This window comes from Pseudogymnoascus verrucosus, assembly GCF_001662655.1.
Source record: "Pseudogymnoascus verrucosus strain UAMH 10579 unplaced genomic scaffold scaffold_15, whole genome shotgun sequence".
Lineage (NCBI taxonomy): Eukaryota > Fungi > Ascomycota > Leotiomycetes > Thelebolales > Thelebolaceae > Pseudogymnoascus > Pseudogymnoascus verrucosus.
The window spans coordinates 148,408-167,313 of NW_017263666.1; the positions used below are offsets into that span (position 1 = coordinate 148,408).

Genomic DNA, 18,906 nt, shown 5'->3' on the forward strand with positions numbered 1-18,906 from the left:
CCTTGCGACTCATAGAAGGGATTCTGCTCGTCGCCGTGCAGTCAATAATAAAATCTCTCCGTCATATTTCTCAGTTAGTCATATTTGCTCCTAGGTCTCGATAATTCCTGCACCGTGTCAGACAAGTAGATAGCCCAAATTTTTTTTAGATAAATACATATAAACTATCGACAATATGGATTGACCATTGTTCTATTGTTCTATCTCAGCATCTGTCTATGGTGTTATCTATTAATCGCAGAAAACACGATGGCTCAAAAGCGCTTATACTGCCATCATCACACTCCCAATATCATACCCCAGAAACCTCAATTTTTCAGCCCACCAATACTCGCCAACTCCCTCTCCTCATCCGCCGTCAACGGAATCTTGCTCCCAGCCCGCCTCTTCGAGCTCTCCCCCGTCTCCACGAGACTCTCTTGCTTCTCCCCCTCCCCAAACACATAAGAGCGCCACTCGGTATTCTCCCACCCCGTCCCCTTCACCTTATTGAATCCCGTCCAATCCTCTGTAATAAAGTGCAAAACCCCCCCATGCGTCACAACCGCAATATGTGCCTCCTGCCCCGTTCGCTCCTCATACTCCTGGCCTAGCTCCTGCAAAAAGCGCCGCGAAACAACAGCCCGCGCCTCCACCTTCTCCGGCGCAGGACTCCACGGACTCGAGGCACTCTTGTCGTTCCACCCCTCTTTCACGCGCGAGAGGTCAACTTTCCCAGCCCATTGCTCGTGCTCGAGAGCCTCGGGCACGCTGCCAGTGTCACAGGGTGCGTCGCTCGTTTCTTGGAGCTCGGGGACGGCGACGATTTTGAGAGACTTGGGAGGCTCGACGAGCGAGGGGAAGGAGAGGAGGGCTGTGAGAATGGTGCGGCGCAGCGGGGAGGCGACGAGGTGTGTGATGCGCTCGGTGTGGGGGAAGGAGGCGGCGAGGGCGGCGCATTGGGATTCTCCGTGTTTTGTGAGGAGGGGGTCGGGCATGGAGTGGTTTGCCGCTGTGAGGTTGTGGAACCCTTGCGCGTGGCGCACGAAGTAGATGGTGGTAGGCACTATGGGGATCAGCGGGGGTTGGAGGGGACTGCGGGAGGGGCAACTTACTGGTGGAGTGGTAACGTTTGAGGGGCGTTTAATTCGACGAGACTAGCAACAGGAGAGTTGAGTTGAGGGTATTATTTAAATTGAGTGGGAGTATGGGTATAGGGGATATATGTACGTTGAGAAAATAAAAATTAGGGAAATGACTCAAGTTGCGTAGTAAGCTACTCGTATCGTATTTTGTCGTGCTCACCAGTGGCAACCTTGAAGGCAAGACACAAGGTGGGGTTACAGGACGACAGTGCTCCGGGTAACCCCACCAAGCGTGGGGACGTCCCCATGAGTATAAACAAACAAAATATCATCAGAAACCTCACTAAAATTCCATATAGAACAAAATAAATTATCGCACTCACTAAGATGTAGTCTCGTGGCTTCAATAGCCAATAATAATTGGTCAAGTTAGGTCAACCACTCGACCGACAATGTGGCCCGCGTTATGACGTTATCTTTAACCATAACTAGAGTATACCAGCAGACAGCTTCAAATAGATAGCAACCTCACTCCTTCCATTCATTTGCCTCTCTCCTCGTGAAATACATAGAATCCAACCTTCGAGATCTTATCCATAGCTTCAATCCACTTTCCCACGCATCACCAAACCTCACCCCACCCCACCATGCGCCCCCTCCACCTAGCCCGTTACGCCCGCCTACCTGCCTCGCACACGCGTGCAGTCCACATTCCACCATCCGTCAGATCGATCCTCAAGCCCATCATCAAGCCCATCATCAAGGCCGTACGTCCAGAGGAAAAGGAGGAAACCCGCGATACGACCGGCGAGACGCACGAATACACGCTGTCGAGCGACGATCAGCGCACGGCAAAGGATAAGGAGAGCTTCGATCCGAAGATTACGCGGCCGGAGCTGGAGAGGGATGAGGCGGCGAGAGAGCACGCGGTGAGTTAGCTTTGATCTATGGAGCCGTTGAAGTGCTGGGAAGCTGTGCTTCTATTTGTGTGAAAGGATGATGCTGAACTGTATAGGCCGATCACAGTAATAGTCCCCTTGACTATTCGCCTGCGAATCTAGAAGTGTCGAAGCAATGCCCTCAGACGGAAGACAGAGCAGAAGGTGCGCCGAAGGATAGGAGGCCCAGTTCTCAAGGGCATCCCAAGAAGGGCAAGGTGGTGCCGAAGGCCCCTGAGGTAAAAACTAGATGGCTGGGATAATTGGAAGAGCTTGAAATAGTGGAAATGGAAGAGGGGTTGGCTATCTTACTTATCACTATATATTATTCAGGTATTGGGAATGTAAATCAGACTGACTTGAGTATGGACGGAGATTGTGAAAGTTTTGTCAGATTCACAGGATTGGCTAATCTAAGTCTCACCACTCAGAATCCAGACCCCGTCTCTCGTAAACAGCTCTTCGCAAAAACAAGAAACTTTTGAAATGAAATTTCTCCAGCCATCCATAATGCACCACCCATAAACTCTCCCACAAAGTTCCATAGTATCCAGATGTGCAAATCTTCCAATCCCTTCAGCACACCTCTTATCCGCGAAAGAAAAAAAGAAACCAAGTATAAAACAATTCTCAAAAGTAGCATTGCATATAACATCAACGTCATCCTTTTGGCCATTAGACCGCGCTGGAGAATAGCGCCTGGATCTGAAGCTCATGAAAGTGGTCTGCAATTCGTTCGCCTCTGGTAGCTGGCGGAGCGTACTCTTCAGGATCTGAGTCGATCTCCAGACCATCCAGAACCATAATATGGATAAGTGGCATCCTAAACCCAGGGTTCAACTCATCAGCTTGCCATGCCAAAGTAGACATGAGAACATCTTTAGCTACAGGAGTGCGAAACTCTTCATCCTCATCGCTGGTGCTGATGAGCATCGTCAACCTCTTCAAATTCGTAAATTTCCAGATAGCGTCTCGGAAAACGCAGTCGTCGTTGATGAGCCAATCTCGGAGTTTTAGAGTCAAGCCCTGAATGTTGGCGAGATCGACAGGAAGAAGTGACTGCATCATAGGGATAAAATAGCCCGAGCGGCGAGTGCAGAGGTAAACAGATGATGCCTCGTAATTGATATAAGTTCGCGGTGGAGATGTAACAGTCCCAAGAGCGAGTGAAAAGTATTTCAATGCCTCAACTCGTGATTCAGTACAGGTGTCGAGGAGAGGAGGATGTCGAGTGAAGCAGACATATCTTGCTGTGGGCTTTGTACTGCGCACATTCTTGAAGTGCTGGTGTACAATCGGAGAATATGGAAGGGCGAGACAAAAGCCCCATATCTTCAAACGAATTTCTGCGGGTAGAAGAGGAAACCGAACAAATTTCCCCTTGGTCTTGGCTAGAGGTGCCATTGGAACTATCGTTAAGCTCCTACCGATACGATATTAGTCCACACACCCAAACACCAAATAGTATATCTGACAAGTCGAAATGCCCTTACCAAGCGCCGCAGTCATATGAGTTCTTTGCCCACTGGCTGGTCTTGGCACCATGTCTTGGTGGCTTCGTGTTTTGAAATCTGGGGTCCTTAGATTTGTAGATTTGTTGCAACTTCGGATCGTGGACAAAGCCGCACTTATCCTCATTCTCACAGTGGTATCTCCCGCCGTGGAATCGGGGGCAGTATCTCGTGAGCTTCGAATTGCACGGAGTGTTGTTGACAAAGGGCTGCGAAATATTGCTACTACCTGATTCAATCACCTCCCTTGCTGCAATGGGCTTCGTATTTGAGGAATCCCGGCTGGTGATTGAAACTACTCGTGATTTGGACCCAGATTTCTTTCCTGGTACCATGGATGTGTTACCGGGTTTTTTGTCCTTTGGCGCTGTGCTATTAACAGCTTTATCAGCCCTGTCTCTGAAAACCGTAATAAGGCTAGTCTGAGATCCTCCTGAACTGTTCGTACGTGCGCGTGTGGCTGCTTCTGCATCCCCGGTTGCAATATGCGCCGCAAAATCTCCCCAAGCAGTTGCGCCTTCGGATTTTGCTGGTGAGGTTGGTTCAATGGATGCAGTTCTGGCCACAACCTTCTTCTCAGCCAAGTTGCTTGGTTTTTTGGTTTCCTGAGTACATTTCTGGGTTCCATGAGGGAGACCCTTAGCATCGACCTTGGAGATTTCCTGTGCGGAAACTTGGCGAAGCTTATACTCTCTCAACGTATCGCGAAACTTAACATCATGATAGAATCTACACTCTCTACCTGCCATGCAAGTGTACCCCACGGCAAATTTTCTGCAGGTGTTCTTCATCACCTGCGCACGAAGACCCTCTTCGTGCTTGAATCTGCAATTATTGGTTCCAGCACTGCAGCGCATGCCAAATAGATAGTTAAAGCACAGCGGTGCAGCGGTGCTAATGGCAATGGGAATTGTGGCGGTGATTGGAGCCAGCACGTTGGGACGTTCCTGTATATGTCTATGGTTTTCACTATTGGAAGCCTCGGTCTTATTCGAGCAAGCACCGTCCATGAATGGCATCGAACGGTATGAGCGAACCCCGTTCAGTGTGTCTCGGAGGCCAATATCGTGTCGATATTTGCACATCTCAGCGTGGCAAGGCAACCCCAGAAGAAAGTTGAAGCAAATGTCGTTTGCGAATCTGGTAGCGTTGCGGAAAACTGTATCGTGGTATAGTGTGCATGTAGGCATCCGAGGACATTCGTGGCCTAGAGCAAACTCTAGGCATCTCGGTGCGTTCATAGGGGCGATAGACGAGCCAGAAATCCCCGGGGCAGTCTTTTGGGCTGGGGTCATCTCCTTTCTATTCTTATTGTGAGTGGCCACGTCATGATAGAGCGTGCAAAATTTCCGATTGTGGCAGAGCTGGCCACTGTTATACTCCATGCACGGATTCATCATCGCAGCATTGCGAATCTCCTCATCATGGTATCTGTCGCATTCATTGCCATAGTAACATGGAAATCCGCGGATGTAGTTTATGCATAACTCGGCTTTCATGGAGCCAGCTTTAGCCATTGCTGTCCGTCCAAAGTTAACAGACTCATTTGGAACCTGGTGACAAAAGTTACTTTGGATATCATCTGGATTGCTCTCGACGTCGTCATTCGAATAATTTTCCGAGTTGATACTTGTCTTCGCAACAGTCGTTGTATGAGCATCTTCAATCAGCTCATTCAATGGCTTGCTCACTACCACCCCATCCGATGCAATTGGGAAGGCTGGGCGGCTCAAGAGTCTGGCGCCTGAAACTGCTTCTCCGTATGAACTGTTTGTGACTGTGGCTTGTCGAGGCACAAACTTGGAGACAATTTCAACTCTGCTTTGAGAAGATGCTTCTTTTGCTCTGATGATATTTTCCTCCTCGAGGGCCATGTCGTCAGCGGCGATGAATTTGGCTGCATTCAGCCAAGCATTTATGTGTGCTGAATTGTCACGAACGGTGGCCGCCTGTGGGCTTTGATATTTGAAGACAACCGGATCTTTTCTGGGAGCATTGGGAAGGCTGCTCAGGGGAGCTTCGTGAATTATACCAAGGCCTAGAGCAGGTTGAACTTGGTCCAAGGGAGATCGAGGCTTATTTGGGCTAGCCTGACGATTTCCAAAGTTTGGCAGGCAAACCCGTGGCTTCTCATAACCGCTGTCGTATGCCGGATGACCGACACCGAGTGGTGTAGGGGTGTCAGCCGTATTAACACGGCGATGGATAAAGCCCATGACTTTTGCTGTGATGTTGATGGACTTCCGTGAAGCTCTAGATCTTTTGCTAGAGTTGGTTGAAATGGACATGTTCTTGACGTCTCTCTCTCCCATAAACGCCCACATCTCATCGGTAATGCTCTCAGGCTTCACGCCCGCACCAGCGTCGAAAGGTAAAAATCCAGCAGTGGCTGCAATGCCGCCCGCAACGCGGTCAATATTATTTGTAACATCGACAGGAAATCTGCTGATAAAGGCCTGCGCATTTTCTTTGGCTGCGGCGAGCAATTTGACATGTTGCTCGCGAAGTGGAACAATCCCGGAAGTGAGCATGTCGGTTTTGTATTTGAGAACGCCGTCCAGCTGGTCTTGGCCAACCATGGCGGTGCTCCCGGCGAGTCGTGGGGTAAAAGACGCAGCAAGAACTGCACGGTGCTGGTTCCATTCATTAAAGCTCAGCTTTCCCGCAGCAGAATCGATGCTGGACGGTTGACTCGCGTTTGAACTGCTGTTTGAGCTCTTGCGCAAATGCGGATGCACGTAGTCGGTGAGGGGGGTAGTGGCAGTGGACAGCATGCTTGGCGAGGTATCGGAAGTTGAGGCAGTTTGGGATATTGTTGACTTCGTGAGAATTTGCTTTGGGGAGATAGTTCCAGCTTTGGAAGGAACAGTAAGGCTGGATGGTGTTGGCTTTGCTGTGTCGGACATCATCAACGCCTTGTGTGCTTGGCTACCAACTTTCTTCTCGTCTTGCTTCAGGTTCCCCCAATTGATACGAGCTTCCTCGTCATGGAAGTATCTGCAGTTAGGGCTTTTGTGGCATGGACGGCCCAGTATATAATTTTTGCATATCTGTTGCCCAGACTTCGGCTTTGTCTGCGAAGTCGAGCGGAGCTGTCGGGGTGGTCCAGCATTTCGAGCCATAGACGAGGCTCTGCCAGATTGACGACCCATTCTGGATCTATCTGTGTGAGTAGAGAACATCGTGGCTCAGAAGGATATAGCTCACGATCAAAGACTGGTGTTGGTTGTTCATTAGTGACTTATCAAAAGAGAGTGAAAGGTCTTTGGGACTTACAGGAAGATGCAGGTGTGAATCATTACCAGAGGAAAATAACACTAGATGAAATCAAACTCAAGGAGAGAATAGATGGGTATCTTGGTAGAAAGTCTTGGATAACACGCAAGAGAAGGCGAGGTATTTGAGATGGGCGTTGGTTGGTGTTTTCGGGAAGTGAATTTGAAATCGGAGTTGAAAAGTGAACTTGAGTCGGAAACCAAATCTAGCTGGCTATGTCAGTTATTGGTACAGTTTAACGGTTTCGATTGAATAAAAGCTTCAGAACGCACTTGGTGATGTCCGAAAGAGTTGAGAAGACGAGTTGAGAACCAAGCTCAAGGGTTGTGCGATCAGAAACTGAAAGCGACGACGTTGATCCAGTTTGTCGGAGTAGGTTAATTTGTGGATTCAGTGATTGAAAAGGTTTATTGTAGAAGTGTAAGATCAAAAAGGTTAAAGAAGATTGTTCAGAAAGAGGTTGGAAAGAGGTTGAAGAAGGCAAGGAGGAAGTGTGTGGGAGTGAAAGTGAACGTGAGGGTGAAATTTATTCGCGTGTAGGCAGCCGGGTTACAGGTTAACGCTTCATGAGCGAACTGAACTCAAACGGCTGTGTAGAAGCGGATGAAGGAGGCAGCTGGGAGTAAAGAGTAAGGAGGCAGGAGCGTCTAGCGGCTCTAAGCCAAAAATAGTCACTTCACAGAACAGAGCTGTTCAGCCCATCACCTTTGGGTTAGCACTCCCCTACTTTATTCTCGATCTTGCCATGCTCCCACTGGGATAACAAATTGATTATCCTGAAATCACAAGTAATTGTGTAATGCAACAGTCTCGTCAATGAGCTACACTGCTGATCGAAACCTTTCTTTGCCTTGCACCAGCTTGGTGCAGCTATCGAGATACACTTTAGACAAAAGAAACTCACAAACCTTCGATATACTCAAGGGATAAAACCAGGCCAGTGAGAGAACTTTGGAAACATGAGACGCATAAATAACTTAGGGGTATTCAATCACAACAAAATCAACCTCGAACTGCAGAAAATAGGAAGACATGCTTGATCACAAGGAACACGTAAACCTCCTCTAATTCGTGGTCCCATTTTGGTAGCTTTTCATCTATAGATAGACACTATCTATCCATCATACACAGCCATCCCAATTATGATACTGTACATGCCCCCATGCCACCCCGTGATGAACCCACCTAGTAATCGTCCTCCCCGGTCCCCGCAATAATCACATTATTGATCTTCAACACCATCCTGCACAGCTGCGTCGCCAACATAAGCTGCTGCCTCTTCCCAATGAGCGGATCGATCACAAACGCATCCCTCATATCGTTGCTCCCCGTCTGCATGCAGTCGACACCCAGCCTCGAGTTCTTCTCCGTCACCTGTCGGCTCTTGATGCTCGCCAGCGCGGCAATAGGCGATAAGCCAGAGTTCTCGGCGAGAGTCATTGGGATCTGGTCCAGCGCGTCGGCGAAGGCGCGCATGGCGTACTGCTCCAGGCCAGGCGACGACACAGCGGCGTCCTCGACGGCAATCGAACACGCGATCTCGGCGGCACCACCACCGTACACGACGCGGTTGTCGCGTACAAGGTTGCGTACGACGCAGAGGGCGTCGTGGAGGGAGCGCTTGGCCTCATCGATGATCTGTCGTTGGTTGTTAGTCACGTGTTTGGGGGTTCAATATGCAGGGGTACAGGGGGACGCACCATCTTGTTGCTACCGCGGACGAAGACGGTCACAGCGCGGGTGTTGGCGCACTCCTCGATCACGAGCATCTTCTCCCTCGTGGTTCCGAAGCTCATCTCCCTGACAACGCCAGCCTTACCCAGCTTCGCCTCGGAGAGGTCCTCGAAGCGTGGCACGATGCGGCCGTTTGTCGCGATGGCGATAAGCTCCATCTCCGGGCCACCAACCCATCTTACGGCTGGCAGGTCGTTCTGTAACAGCAAGTGGTTCGCCTCGTCATCGAAACCCCACTGGCAGATAACCAGGTTAGCTCCGGTATCCTTGATCTGCTTGATCATGTCCGTGAACTTGTCTTTCTCGTAGGTCTGGAGCTTCTTGAACTCCTCCACCGACGTGATGTCCAACTTGTGCTTCGTCTTCGGCTTCGGGGGCTCGAACGCGCACGTCAGGATCGCAATCTTGGCATCGCGAACCTCGGACGGCATCTGCGGGTGCGAGAAGTCCTTGTCCACAATAACACCCTTGACCAACAGAGAGTCCTCGAGAGAACCTCCAACCTTGCCGTCCACCTTGATCAACTCGAAGTCGACGTCCTTGCGCTCCAGGTCGGCGACGGAGAGAATGGCGTCAACTGCGATCTGGGCGAACTGGTCGTGTGCCTTCGAGACAATCTTGCTTCCTAAGCTCGTCCGTGCCACCTTGAACAGGTTCTCCTTGTGATCTGGCGAAAACTCAATTGTGTCTGCGATCCTGTCCAGCTCTGCAACAGCAATATCACACGCCTGGTCGTAGCCGTCTGCTATCCGGATAGGGTGGATTCCCTTATCAATCAGCTCAGCCGCCTGCTCCAACAAAGCACCAGCCAGAACAACAACACCCGTTGTTCCATCACCTATCTCATCGTCTTGTGATTTCGACAGTTCGACGAGGAGTTTTGCGACGTGGTTTTGGATCTCCATTTGGCCGAGGATGGTGGCACCATCGTTGGTTACTGTGATGTCTCCGTCTGGGGAAATGAGGATCTTGTCGAGTCCGCGGGGTCCTAATGAGGTCTTGACGATGTTGGCGACTGTGCGGGCGGCAAGGATATGGGACTTGACAGCTTCGTTGCCATGTTGTCTCTTCTTCTTTCCTTGGCTGAGGTATGGGTAAGCTTTGACTCCTGATGGAAGGGGTCTGGAGCCGCAGGGAGGACGTACTCTCTAACGACAATAAAAGGTCGGCCTTGCTCGTCTTTCACGACCTGAGCTATAATACCACACCGTCAGTATAATCGAATGCCGTTTCTATCGGAAGTTTCGTACCCTGGGACATATCGATGTCTGGAAGCACCACATTAGCAATCCGCACCACAAGCTATCTTCAGGGGTGGGGGGGGGACATACTCATCGCCATCTTGAAGGTCGCAGGAGCTGCTCCTGCAAATCAACTAGCTGTAGAGTAATTCGATAAGAGCTTCTAAAGGCGTACAATATGTATCGGTGTGGTAAAACACCTTATATGCTGCTTCGACGCGGCCCTATCCAGATAAACGCGCCCACTTGAAGTCTCGCCAAAATTTCATATCAGGCAACAACTAGTTGATGCCTTAAAATATAGCCTCGCCGCGCCAAGATACGGGACGGGAGAGCATAGGGGTAGCTTAGTTTACAGTATAAATCACAATTGGGAACAAAATTTACGGTATTCGTTAGATTCTAGCTTTTAACTATGAATTATGGTAATTTCTTATCCTACACGGTAGCAGCATCCGTATCCAACATTTACATGCCGTAAAGCCCAGCCTAATCCTTCTTCTTCGCAAGCGCTCCCCCTCCTCTCCTCTTATACTTCCTCGGATCCTTGCGGCTCATCGCGGCTTTATCTCTCGTCCCCTTTCCTCCTTCCCAAAACCCTCCTCCCCTCTTTCTCACCAGTCCTCTCCCGCAAAACCTGCAGTCTTCCTTCCGGAAGGCCTGCTCGCGACTACACCACCCACACACCATCCTCTCGGCCCGCTCATTCGGATGCTCCTCCTTCTCATCATGGCATCTGTCGCAGGCGTAGACCTTGTTGCAGCAGCTAAACCTGAACCAACGGTAAGATTTCGCGTAGTGCGTGCAGCGGCCATTCAGTGGGAGTGCTTCGCCTGGGTGGAGGTGGAGCATGTCCCGCTTCCGCCGTGGTCCAGACGCTGGCATGGCGGCAGAGGTGATGCGCAGGAACTTCGGTGCGGTGAGCTTGAGTGTCATGGAGGCATGGCAGTGTCGACAGTTGATAGTGATTGTATTGGCTGCATGTGCCACTATTCCAGGTGCAGGGAATGGTTCAGAGCACGTTGAACATGTCGGCAAGAAGGTACTTGGGAGCATGTCGACGGGCACACAGCCTTCGAGGTCCAGGAATCCGGCTCGGATCGCATTCGTGTGGATTAAGTCGCGGCGGAACGTGACGCCTAGAACCGTGGCACACTTCCTGCAACTTTCGGTCTTCTTGACGCCGTTCCGAAGGCCTGTGATATCGGTAGTGTCTCTGCATCGCTCACACTTGATTGTTAGATTTAAGACCGTTGTTTCGAGAAGCTCGATGCCATAAATCTCAAGGAAAGGAAATGATAACGCTGTCCCTCGTTCCGTCGTGTCAAGAGGTTCTAGGGTTTCTTGTTCTCCTTCGCCCTCTTCGTCCGTAGGACCACCTTCGAAGTCCTCGGAATCGTATGAGTAGTCGGAGCCATCACTTTCTTCACTTTCCGCCTCACCTTCTATCGCCCACTCGGGAGGTCTCGGAATGTGGAAAATATGGCTCCTCTCCTCGTCCACCACACCAGCAACAACTGGTGCTTCCTCGGCTTCAACTGCCTCAACAGGCTCTGGCTCCTGAACTACAGGTTTGTCGGCAACTGGAACTTTCAGTGGCGTCTTAGCCAGAACATGCATATTCTGAGCCATGAAATTAACATGGCCCATCAGTGTTGTTTCCTTCTCTCTCTTCGCACGCTCCTCAAACGCTGCCTCTGTCGCTTTTGCATCTTCAGACTTCACGCCTTCCAACATAATACGACAATTCTGCAATGGATACAGAAGCGGCACGAACAAGACTATTGTCTTGATAGACCGAAGAGGCACTGGGAGTTCGCCTCGTTTCCGAGGCTCAATCGGCAGAGTATAGGCAATACCATCTCCTGACCTCTTGTAAAGGGGCAATCGTCCCAGTCTTGCCTCTAGCTGTCTCGTCTCCGAGTTTCTCTTGGCTTGAGCTTCCTCCTTTTGCACCTTGGAATAATACACTGGTGCGGGACGGGGAGCTTGCACCGGTTTCGGTGTTTGGACAGCTTTCCCCTTGGAGGTAGATGACACAGCTTCGTGATTTACCGCCCTCACGGGTAGGTTTTCCAGATGCCGTTTATCAGCATTGGCCACTAGCTTTATCGTCTCGGCCTTCTTCTCACTCAAGAAGGCCTCGAGGTTCTTATCCAGCGCTCCCATCAATGCTAGCAACGTCATACTTTTCGTTCTAGCCTCCACTAACCCATCAAACCCCCTTTCCACATTGATAGTAAACCCCCTAGGAATGTCACTATTCCTAATCCTGAGGCTTGGTGACTCTTCCGGATAGCCTTGTGGCACCACAAGTAAGCACGCCAGCGCGGTCATCTCAAACGGGAAATCCGGATCCGATGGCTTCAAATCAAACTCGAGAATGGTACCACCATCTTCAGATTTGCGCTCCCGGGGTTTAAAACGCCGCCTGATCTGGCCGATCTGGAACTCTCTCGGGTCTTCAGCCTGTGCCTGAGGGATTGGCTTGGTCACAACGCGAGACGAGGGGACCGGCTTCGTTATCGCCTGGGCTCGCGAAGTGGTAAGGGGCATATTGGACTGGGGGTTAGAAGAACTGTCGCTGGCCACGGAGTCAGGCCGAGCAGCTGGGGTCTTTCGGGATGCCCGCTGAGATTCATCATGTGAGAATGGGCAGGATTGACCTGCTCGGCATCCTATTTTGAGTATTAGCTTGTGATATAATAATCCGTCTCCGACTCTCCACTATCTCTGGGTTGTGATAATGGCTACATGTAAATATAACGTGACAAGTATATTGCAAGTATCGTTTCATCCCATGAATCGATCGTCCTCGGAGAAAGCGATGTACGAAACTCATCTGCGCTGCACTGCAGCTAAGGTGCACAACCTCATGCGAGCAATCCGAGCTGCACAGCACAGAAATCGATATCATGCGAACAACCCCGATCGCAATCGCCATCAGACGACGGCCCGCAGCCTCGTCCCTCCGATCCATCCCAACAATCGATCCTTATCACGCAACCCTCAACGCGGCCCCTTCCACCAATAACATCGGTATCAAAACCACCCCCCCAACAAAAAGCAATCAAGCACACTAAGCCACACCCAAAGTAAAAAAGAGTAATACGTACCCGCAACGGTCCCATAGAACCTACACGCCTTCCCACGTTTCCTATCCAAGCCAGCCGGAAACGCACCCTGGGCCCCGGCCACGATGCCACCAGCAGCCATACTCACATCTGCCAACGCATCAGCGAGGTCAAGTGACCACCACACACTTCTCTGATCAACTATGCACCGCGCGCGGTGCGTCAATGCGAGTCACCTTTGTCCTCGAGGCGGTGAGGATCAACGCCAAGCGTGGATTGGGGGAGGGAAAATGGGAGCGGAGCTGCTGACCTGAAGAAGTGAGGGCGCTTGCGGACGCGGTAGGGCTGGGCGTGGGTGGTGAAGTGGGTGAAGTGACTATGGCCATTGTTGTGGGGGGTTGGGGGGGTGGTGTGTGTGTCGCGTTAGGTTTCGTTTCGTAAGGCGAGTGGTGGTGAGTGGTGACGGGGGTGAGGGGTTGTGCAGTGCAGCCAATATGAACACACACAAAGTTAAGTCCCAGTACCGGAAGCGCCGGTGAGAGTCTAGGCTGTTGCTGGGAAGTGACACTTGATTTTGGTGTTGTCGTTTCCCTGTTTGCCGGAGTTGATGGTTTGCGGGAACTCCTGGTAACGGCAGATACGAGCTGAGCTGTGCTTCGCTGATTCCCGTTGCTGACGAGTTCTTTGTTTATATCATACGTTCAGCTTCGATCGACAGCTTATTATTAATTAACTGAAGCGGCGAAAAATAGATAATACTCGCACTCGTTTTCCTTGTGATCCATTATGAGCCATCATTGATAGTATGCGCAGTGTTGACTCATGGTTATTGCTGCCCCGCGGCTGAGTCACCAGCCAGCGATAAAATAGATACTTGGGCGATATGCAACTTTCTAAACTGCGCCTCTGCGATTGCCACGCGCAAGACTACTGCTAAGAGAAAATGCACACAAACAAAAATAAACCAGACAGATACTAATTAAAAATATTCAGCTATTTATGAATTAATTAATTAATTAACTTAACGATAATCTTAATCAATTAAATTAACTATTAAATGCGGACAGGTAAAACAATTATCGGCAGATCCCCTTTGCCACCCTATATCGTCCCCCAGATAACACGCATAAACGCATAAAGCCACACCGCCGGATGACCTCATCAAGTTTTCACTCGCTCCCCCTCCCCGCCGCGGGGTCACCTAGGACCGGAGATGTCTCCGTATGTCCGTGGCGAGAAGCAAATACCCAATCCTATGGTTGGACGATAGTTCCCCCAGGTTCAAGATTGACTCAGGTAGAAAAGGGAGGAGATCAAGAGATCAAGAAATCCCAACCGTGTGTCACATCTATTCCCCGTTTCTGTCTCGAGTACCAGCGAGGTACAGCAAAGTACTCAAAGCTTAACCTTATGAGCGACGAAAGCATCTGTCAACACACACCCGCCTTTGTCGTCATCGCCACACATACCAGCACGCTATGAGCTCAAATCCCGAGTCAGTCGCTCTTCTACGGCAATTGAAATGATAGAGAGGCCGGATTGATTACAATTCAAAAAGATTCTGTTGGTGGGCTTACCGGTCACATATCCCATCAATGATACATCCCTACCACGGCGCGCTTGGATATCAATAAGTTTTGAAAGGCGCATAATAATGGTGTCAGACGAGTCAGTCAGCGCCAGCGCCGTACTCCTCACTCAGAGAAGTCTCCCATATTATCAAAAACAGGGCGAATCGGGAGAGAGCTCCAACTCCCCCGGATGGGCCCAAGTCCGGGGCTAAGACACATCCGCCGTGCAGGGACGGCGAAGGTCGTGTCCGAGACACATTGAGACAAGACGAAAAAGTCGCCACCGCACCGAGCTGTCACCCATCGCCCCAGCGACCTGTCTGTTCCCTACCCCGCCATCAGCTGATCCTCCAACGCCCAGGCCCACCTTCGTCGCTTCCCGCCTCCGAGACACCGCGGCTATCACCCATGTCTCGCGCCGCCACGTCGTCCCATGACGTGGTGGAATGTCAGACAATAACAAAGGACCCAGACGCGCGCGATGCGTCGCAAGTCTGAGGCGCGTTGGATCAACTGTCCAGATTCATCCCATGGGCCGAAGCGCATATCAGATCTCGTTGGCGGGAAAGTTAATAGTTGTGATGTGATACATGGATGTCTCCCCCGCAACGGAGGCTCCCGTAAGGGGAGAGACACGCATATCGATGAGGCACGAGACGATCGCACGTGGGGTGATGTTGGTTCAGTGGTGTACGCAGGAACGCTGTGCAGCCGTCCCGCAAGCTGGCATGTTGCGTTGGTTTCTAGGGGAGGTTGGGGGATGCCGTTATGCACATGACTCCTTTGGATTCGCGTTGGAGACGCGTCCTCGATGTTGACGCTGAGACAAAGTCTGGATGTAAACAAACGATCTCATCTGCATAGCATTTGGATGCGTGTCTTGCGCCTCATCCTTGCACAGCTGTGGCCAGGTCTAGACTTGCCAGATGGCCTGACCTTCCAACGTCATTCCTATTTTCCAAGTCAGTCCAACAACTTCGCCAAGAGTATTGGTTTTGAGCGTGGAAACTTCGAGTTTATTTAACGGTAAATGTATGATATTAACCATGATATTAACCATGATATTAACGTTGGCCAATTGATCGAGGTATTTTGATACTCCCGGGTATAGTTTCCATAAACCGAGTAATGTTTACTGAAAGGCCACATGGTCTTTCAGAGAGGCAGTATATATAAGCTATCACATTCAAGAGGCGTGTTACGCGTCTGCGGCTTGTGAGCCTGTATAATCTATAGGTCAATATTTGCCCTGAAAACAATTCCAGATGCCATATTGCAAATAACTCTCTGGAATTATGTCCACAGGAGGAAGTGCTCATAGCAGTTCGATAGAATTAAACCCACCACCCATAACTCCTCCCCAATGCCACTCTCCCTCCTCCCATCACTGCAGAAACCACCGTCCTCCACCTCCAAAACCACCAGATATCTCCTCCCATTCAGCCTATATAATAACCCACTCCACAATTAGCCCATCGGTCCCAACATCGCGCCAAGCATCTCAGATTGAGTTTCCGATCGATGCACCCACCGATATTGATGGTCTGAGCGTCGGTGTCTGATTGGTCAATTGGCGCTAAGGCTGGGATCCCCTCTTTTTCTGCCATGTTCGGTGCGACATACGTCCCTGGGGGTATGCGCGTGCACGGTTCGTTGGATGGTTCGCACTGCTCCTGCGATGAGATGAGGGTTAGGGATGACAGCGAGCCTGCGACATGGTGAGATACGTAATGCAAGGGCCTGAATGTCGAGATGCTTGTGGTGTTTCTTGGATGCAGGTGGGAGTTAAGGCTGAGAAGTTTGTTTGCACAGGGACAGCTGTAGACCTGAGCTGTGGAGATTGTGATATAACAGCCAGCATATTACAATTGACCATTATTTTTGAAAGAGTCGTCTCAGCGGAGCTCAAGGATCGTTATCACGTTCTACACAAGCCAAACTCAAGGCATGAATTTCTTGGTCCCCAGCCGAGGCGTATGTAAGAAGTATGCTTGCAGATCTCAGATCCTTACGGAGAACTACGCACCGCCATTCAATTAGCATCGACGAAGCACAGTATCCTCGAGCGTAGCATTGTGGGAGGTATATATGTGAAACTCGACCCCCACCAGTCCGTCTATCCGCCAGTCGCCCTACTACGAGCTTTTGTGCCTGGCTCCGATCGACTACACGCCAGGGACCTCGTCGTCATATGGCCGTATAATTACTAACCCGAGGTTGTGGAACGTCCCTATAAGCCCGTGATAGTGGCCGGAGGAATGGTCGTTCTCAATAGTGGCACCTCAATAGTGGCACCATCGGAAGCTGAAATCCGTGATAGACGGCCCATAGGGAATGGTCCACAATGCACGCTTACTCGCCCTATGCGCATCAAAGAATAAGCAACAATTCAACTTCCTCACAAAGAAGATCGACCAGATTGCATTATCGTCACTAGGCAATCCTAGCTGCACCGTCTTTTCTATAGCCAACAGCCTTGAAGATATATCCCATTCGCGCATTGTGAGAGCGGTGTGCGAGTTGAGTTACCTCTTCCGGCGACGGTTGGCACAACTCGGGCGGGAGCGGGACGAAAAGTAAGGGAATTTGTATCCTTTAGCGTCTACATCCCTAAATACCACCGTTATCCCTGATCACATCGGAATAGGAAGGAGGAGTAAGTCCAAAAAAATTCCATCATCTTGTGACAACCTTAAAGCCGCCAACACAAGCTTCTCGGCATTGAACTCCCATAGCATCCTCACTCCCCATCAGGAATCTGCAAACACTCCTCAAATCCCCAAATCCCCTATGCACCCGAAACCAACAAACCCTCAACACGCAGTCACGCGGCCGACCGAAACCATCCCAAAAGCACCATGACATCAACCCGCCCCCCCGAAAACATCATTGAACCCTTTCTTTCATTCCCAACCCCACATCCTCCTCCCAACCCCACATACAACCACACATCGCGGCTAACCCCACACAAACACACTCCCCATGACGTCCCCCAATCCCTCAATCTCACATGTGACCCCCCCAGAAGCGTCGCGGCCACCAACGCCCCAGGACCCTTCGCGCATCACACTCCTGAAACAATCCGCAACCGTCCACCATTGCCACTGCCACCCTCCACCTACCCGCCGCTGCACCCCAGATCCCACCACACCCACCAGTACAGCAGTACAGTACAGTACACAACCAGTCCAGGAAGCTCACCCCGGAAACAATCCGTCGCGTGGTCTTCCTCAACGGCCCTGCCTGCTGGATCTCAACCCCTCAACGCCACGCACGCCCTCCCTCAAAGACCGCGGCTCCAACTCGGTCCTTCCCCTCCCAAGCGCCGAGGACACACCGCGCGCTCACCGCCACAGCGCGGCGCGCAGCCACCTCGGTCGCTGAAAAAGGACCGGATGAGTGCTGACTGCGTGCGCGCTGAGGGACTGGAGGGCGGGTACCGCAGTACCGCCGATTATGGGGAAAACAAAAGAAAGGAGGGCCACCCACTTCCCGGTGGGAAGGCACGTGTTTTTGCCCCATCCTTTCCTTCCTTCCTTGCTTCCTGCTTTCCCCTCACCACCTTTTCTCCAATTCGTGTGGTCCAATGGTATTTTCCCCAATTACTGCTTACAGTAAGTAGCTTACCTGTATTTACGGAGGAGAGATGTTAAACCCCTCACCCATAAGCAGCACTCGCACATGAATCCCCGAACAAACGCCACAACGTCCCCAAGCGCCACAGACCCAAACAACGCCGAGAAATCCCGACCCCCCACAAAGGGCAATTCGCCGGTGCGCGCCCGGTACGAGGACAAAGCCAGGGAAGGCATCGTGGTCTCTCCCTCTCTCGGTACCGCATAGCCCGAAGCTATGCCGAGGGGAAAGGCGGACGTCGTGGGGAAGTGAGGGACCGAGCACACCGGATTTCTTCCGGTGGGGAGCTAACGGCTCTCTCTCGCCCTGTAAGTAAACTGCTGAAGTTTGGTAAAGGGCAAGGTAAAGCGGGAATAAGATGAGCCACGCAATCGCATGCGATGACCTCGCCCGCTCGCTCGCAAGGTACGGGAAAAAGATGAGCCACGGCATGACTCCGCGGAGAATTAACAGCTACCATATTATCATTTTCCCTTCCCTTCCCTTCCATTCACTCACCCCCGGTCTACGCCTATAGTTGACAGTACACCTCCCCCATCCCGCTCCCTCCACCATCCATCCATCCATCCATCCACGGACCGAGAACGAGAACGAGAACGGTAACGAGGACGAACAAAGGTGAAAAAAACCATCGGAAATGGACAAGATTTACAACGAACAGTGCGCGTGCTCAACCCGTCCCCAAAACTTCCAGGCGGGATAGGACGGAGAAACTCCACCCATCCCCATCTCCCCATCTACCATCCCATCCCCAGGCCGTGTCTCATCTCACTCCCTTCCCCAGATTCTGGTTCCGGATACCACATCACTCTCACGGCGCTAGTTTCACACCTCGCTCGCCCATCACTCCGCGATATTCCC

At 51.2% G+C, this 18,906-nt stretch overlaps 5 protein-coding genes across 5 annotated transcripts; 1 reads left to right on the top strand and 4 right to left on the bottom strand.

Annotated features, from left to right (window-relative positions):
* Window positions 1-133: 133 nt before the first annotated feature.
* On the bottom strand, window positions 134-1,264 carry VE01_04990 (uncharacterized protein). The gene is made up of 2 exons (XM_059463661.1): window positions 1,095-1,264; window positions 134-1,045 (listed from the first exon to the last, which is right to left on the bottom strand). Coding segments are annotated over exons 1-2 (738 nt in total). The 5' UTR covers window positions 1,096-1,264; the 3' UTR covers window positions 134-308.
* Window positions 1,265-1,588: 324 nt separating this feature from the next.
* Window positions 1,589-2,377, top strand: VE01_04991 (uncharacterized protein). Its single transcript, XM_018274457.2, has 2 exons — window positions 1,589-1,993; window positions 2,080-2,377. Exons 1-2 carry the CDS (start codon window positions 1,712-1,714, stop codon window positions 2,263-2,265), a joined length of 468 nt encoding a protein of 155 aa, XP_018131478.1. The 5' UTR covers window positions 1,589-1,711; the 3' UTR covers window positions 2,266-2,377.
* VE01_04992 (uncharacterized protein) lies at window positions 2,378-7,282 on the bottom strand. Its single transcript, XM_059463662.1, has 3 exons — window positions 6,790-7,282; window positions 6,721-6,729; window positions 2,378-6,672 (listed from the first exon to the last, which is right to left on the bottom strand). The coding sequence occupies exon 3, from the start codon at window positions 6,663-6,665 to the stop codon at window positions 3,492-3,494; it is 3,174 nt and encodes a 1,057-aa protein (XP_059319786.1). The 5' UTR covers window positions 6,666-6,672; window positions 6,721-6,729; window positions 6,790-7,282; the 3' UTR covers window positions 2,378-3,491.
* Window positions 7,283-7,751: 469 nt separating this feature from the next.
* On the bottom strand, window positions 7,752-10,072 carry CCT5 (chaperonin subunit epsilon subunit). Its single transcript, XM_018274459.2, has 5 exons — window positions 9,855-10,072; window positions 9,774-9,791; window positions 9,669-9,717; window positions 8,490-9,606; window positions 7,752-8,427 (listed from the first exon to the last, which is right to left on the bottom strand). The coding sequence occupies exons 1-5, from the start codon at window positions 9,862-9,864 to the stop codon at window positions 7,975-7,977; spliced, it is 1,647 nt and encodes a 548-aa protein (XP_018131476.1). The 5' UTR covers window positions 9,865-10,072; the 3' UTR covers window positions 7,752-7,974.
* An 80-nt stretch (window positions 10,073-10,152) lies between these two features.
* On the bottom strand, window positions 10,153-13,852 carry VE01_04994 (uncharacterized protein). The gene is made up of 3 exons (XM_018274460.2): window positions 13,149-13,852; window positions 12,881-12,988; window positions 10,153-12,442 (listed from the first exon to the last, which is right to left on the bottom strand). The coding sequence occupies exons 1-3, from the start codon at window positions 13,222-13,224 to the stop codon at window positions 10,254-10,256; spliced, it is 2,373 nt and encodes a 790-aa protein (XP_018131475.2). The 5' UTR covers window positions 13,225-13,852; the 3' UTR covers window positions 10,153-10,253.
* Between the last annotated feature and the right edge of the window lie 5,054 nt (window positions 13,853-18,906).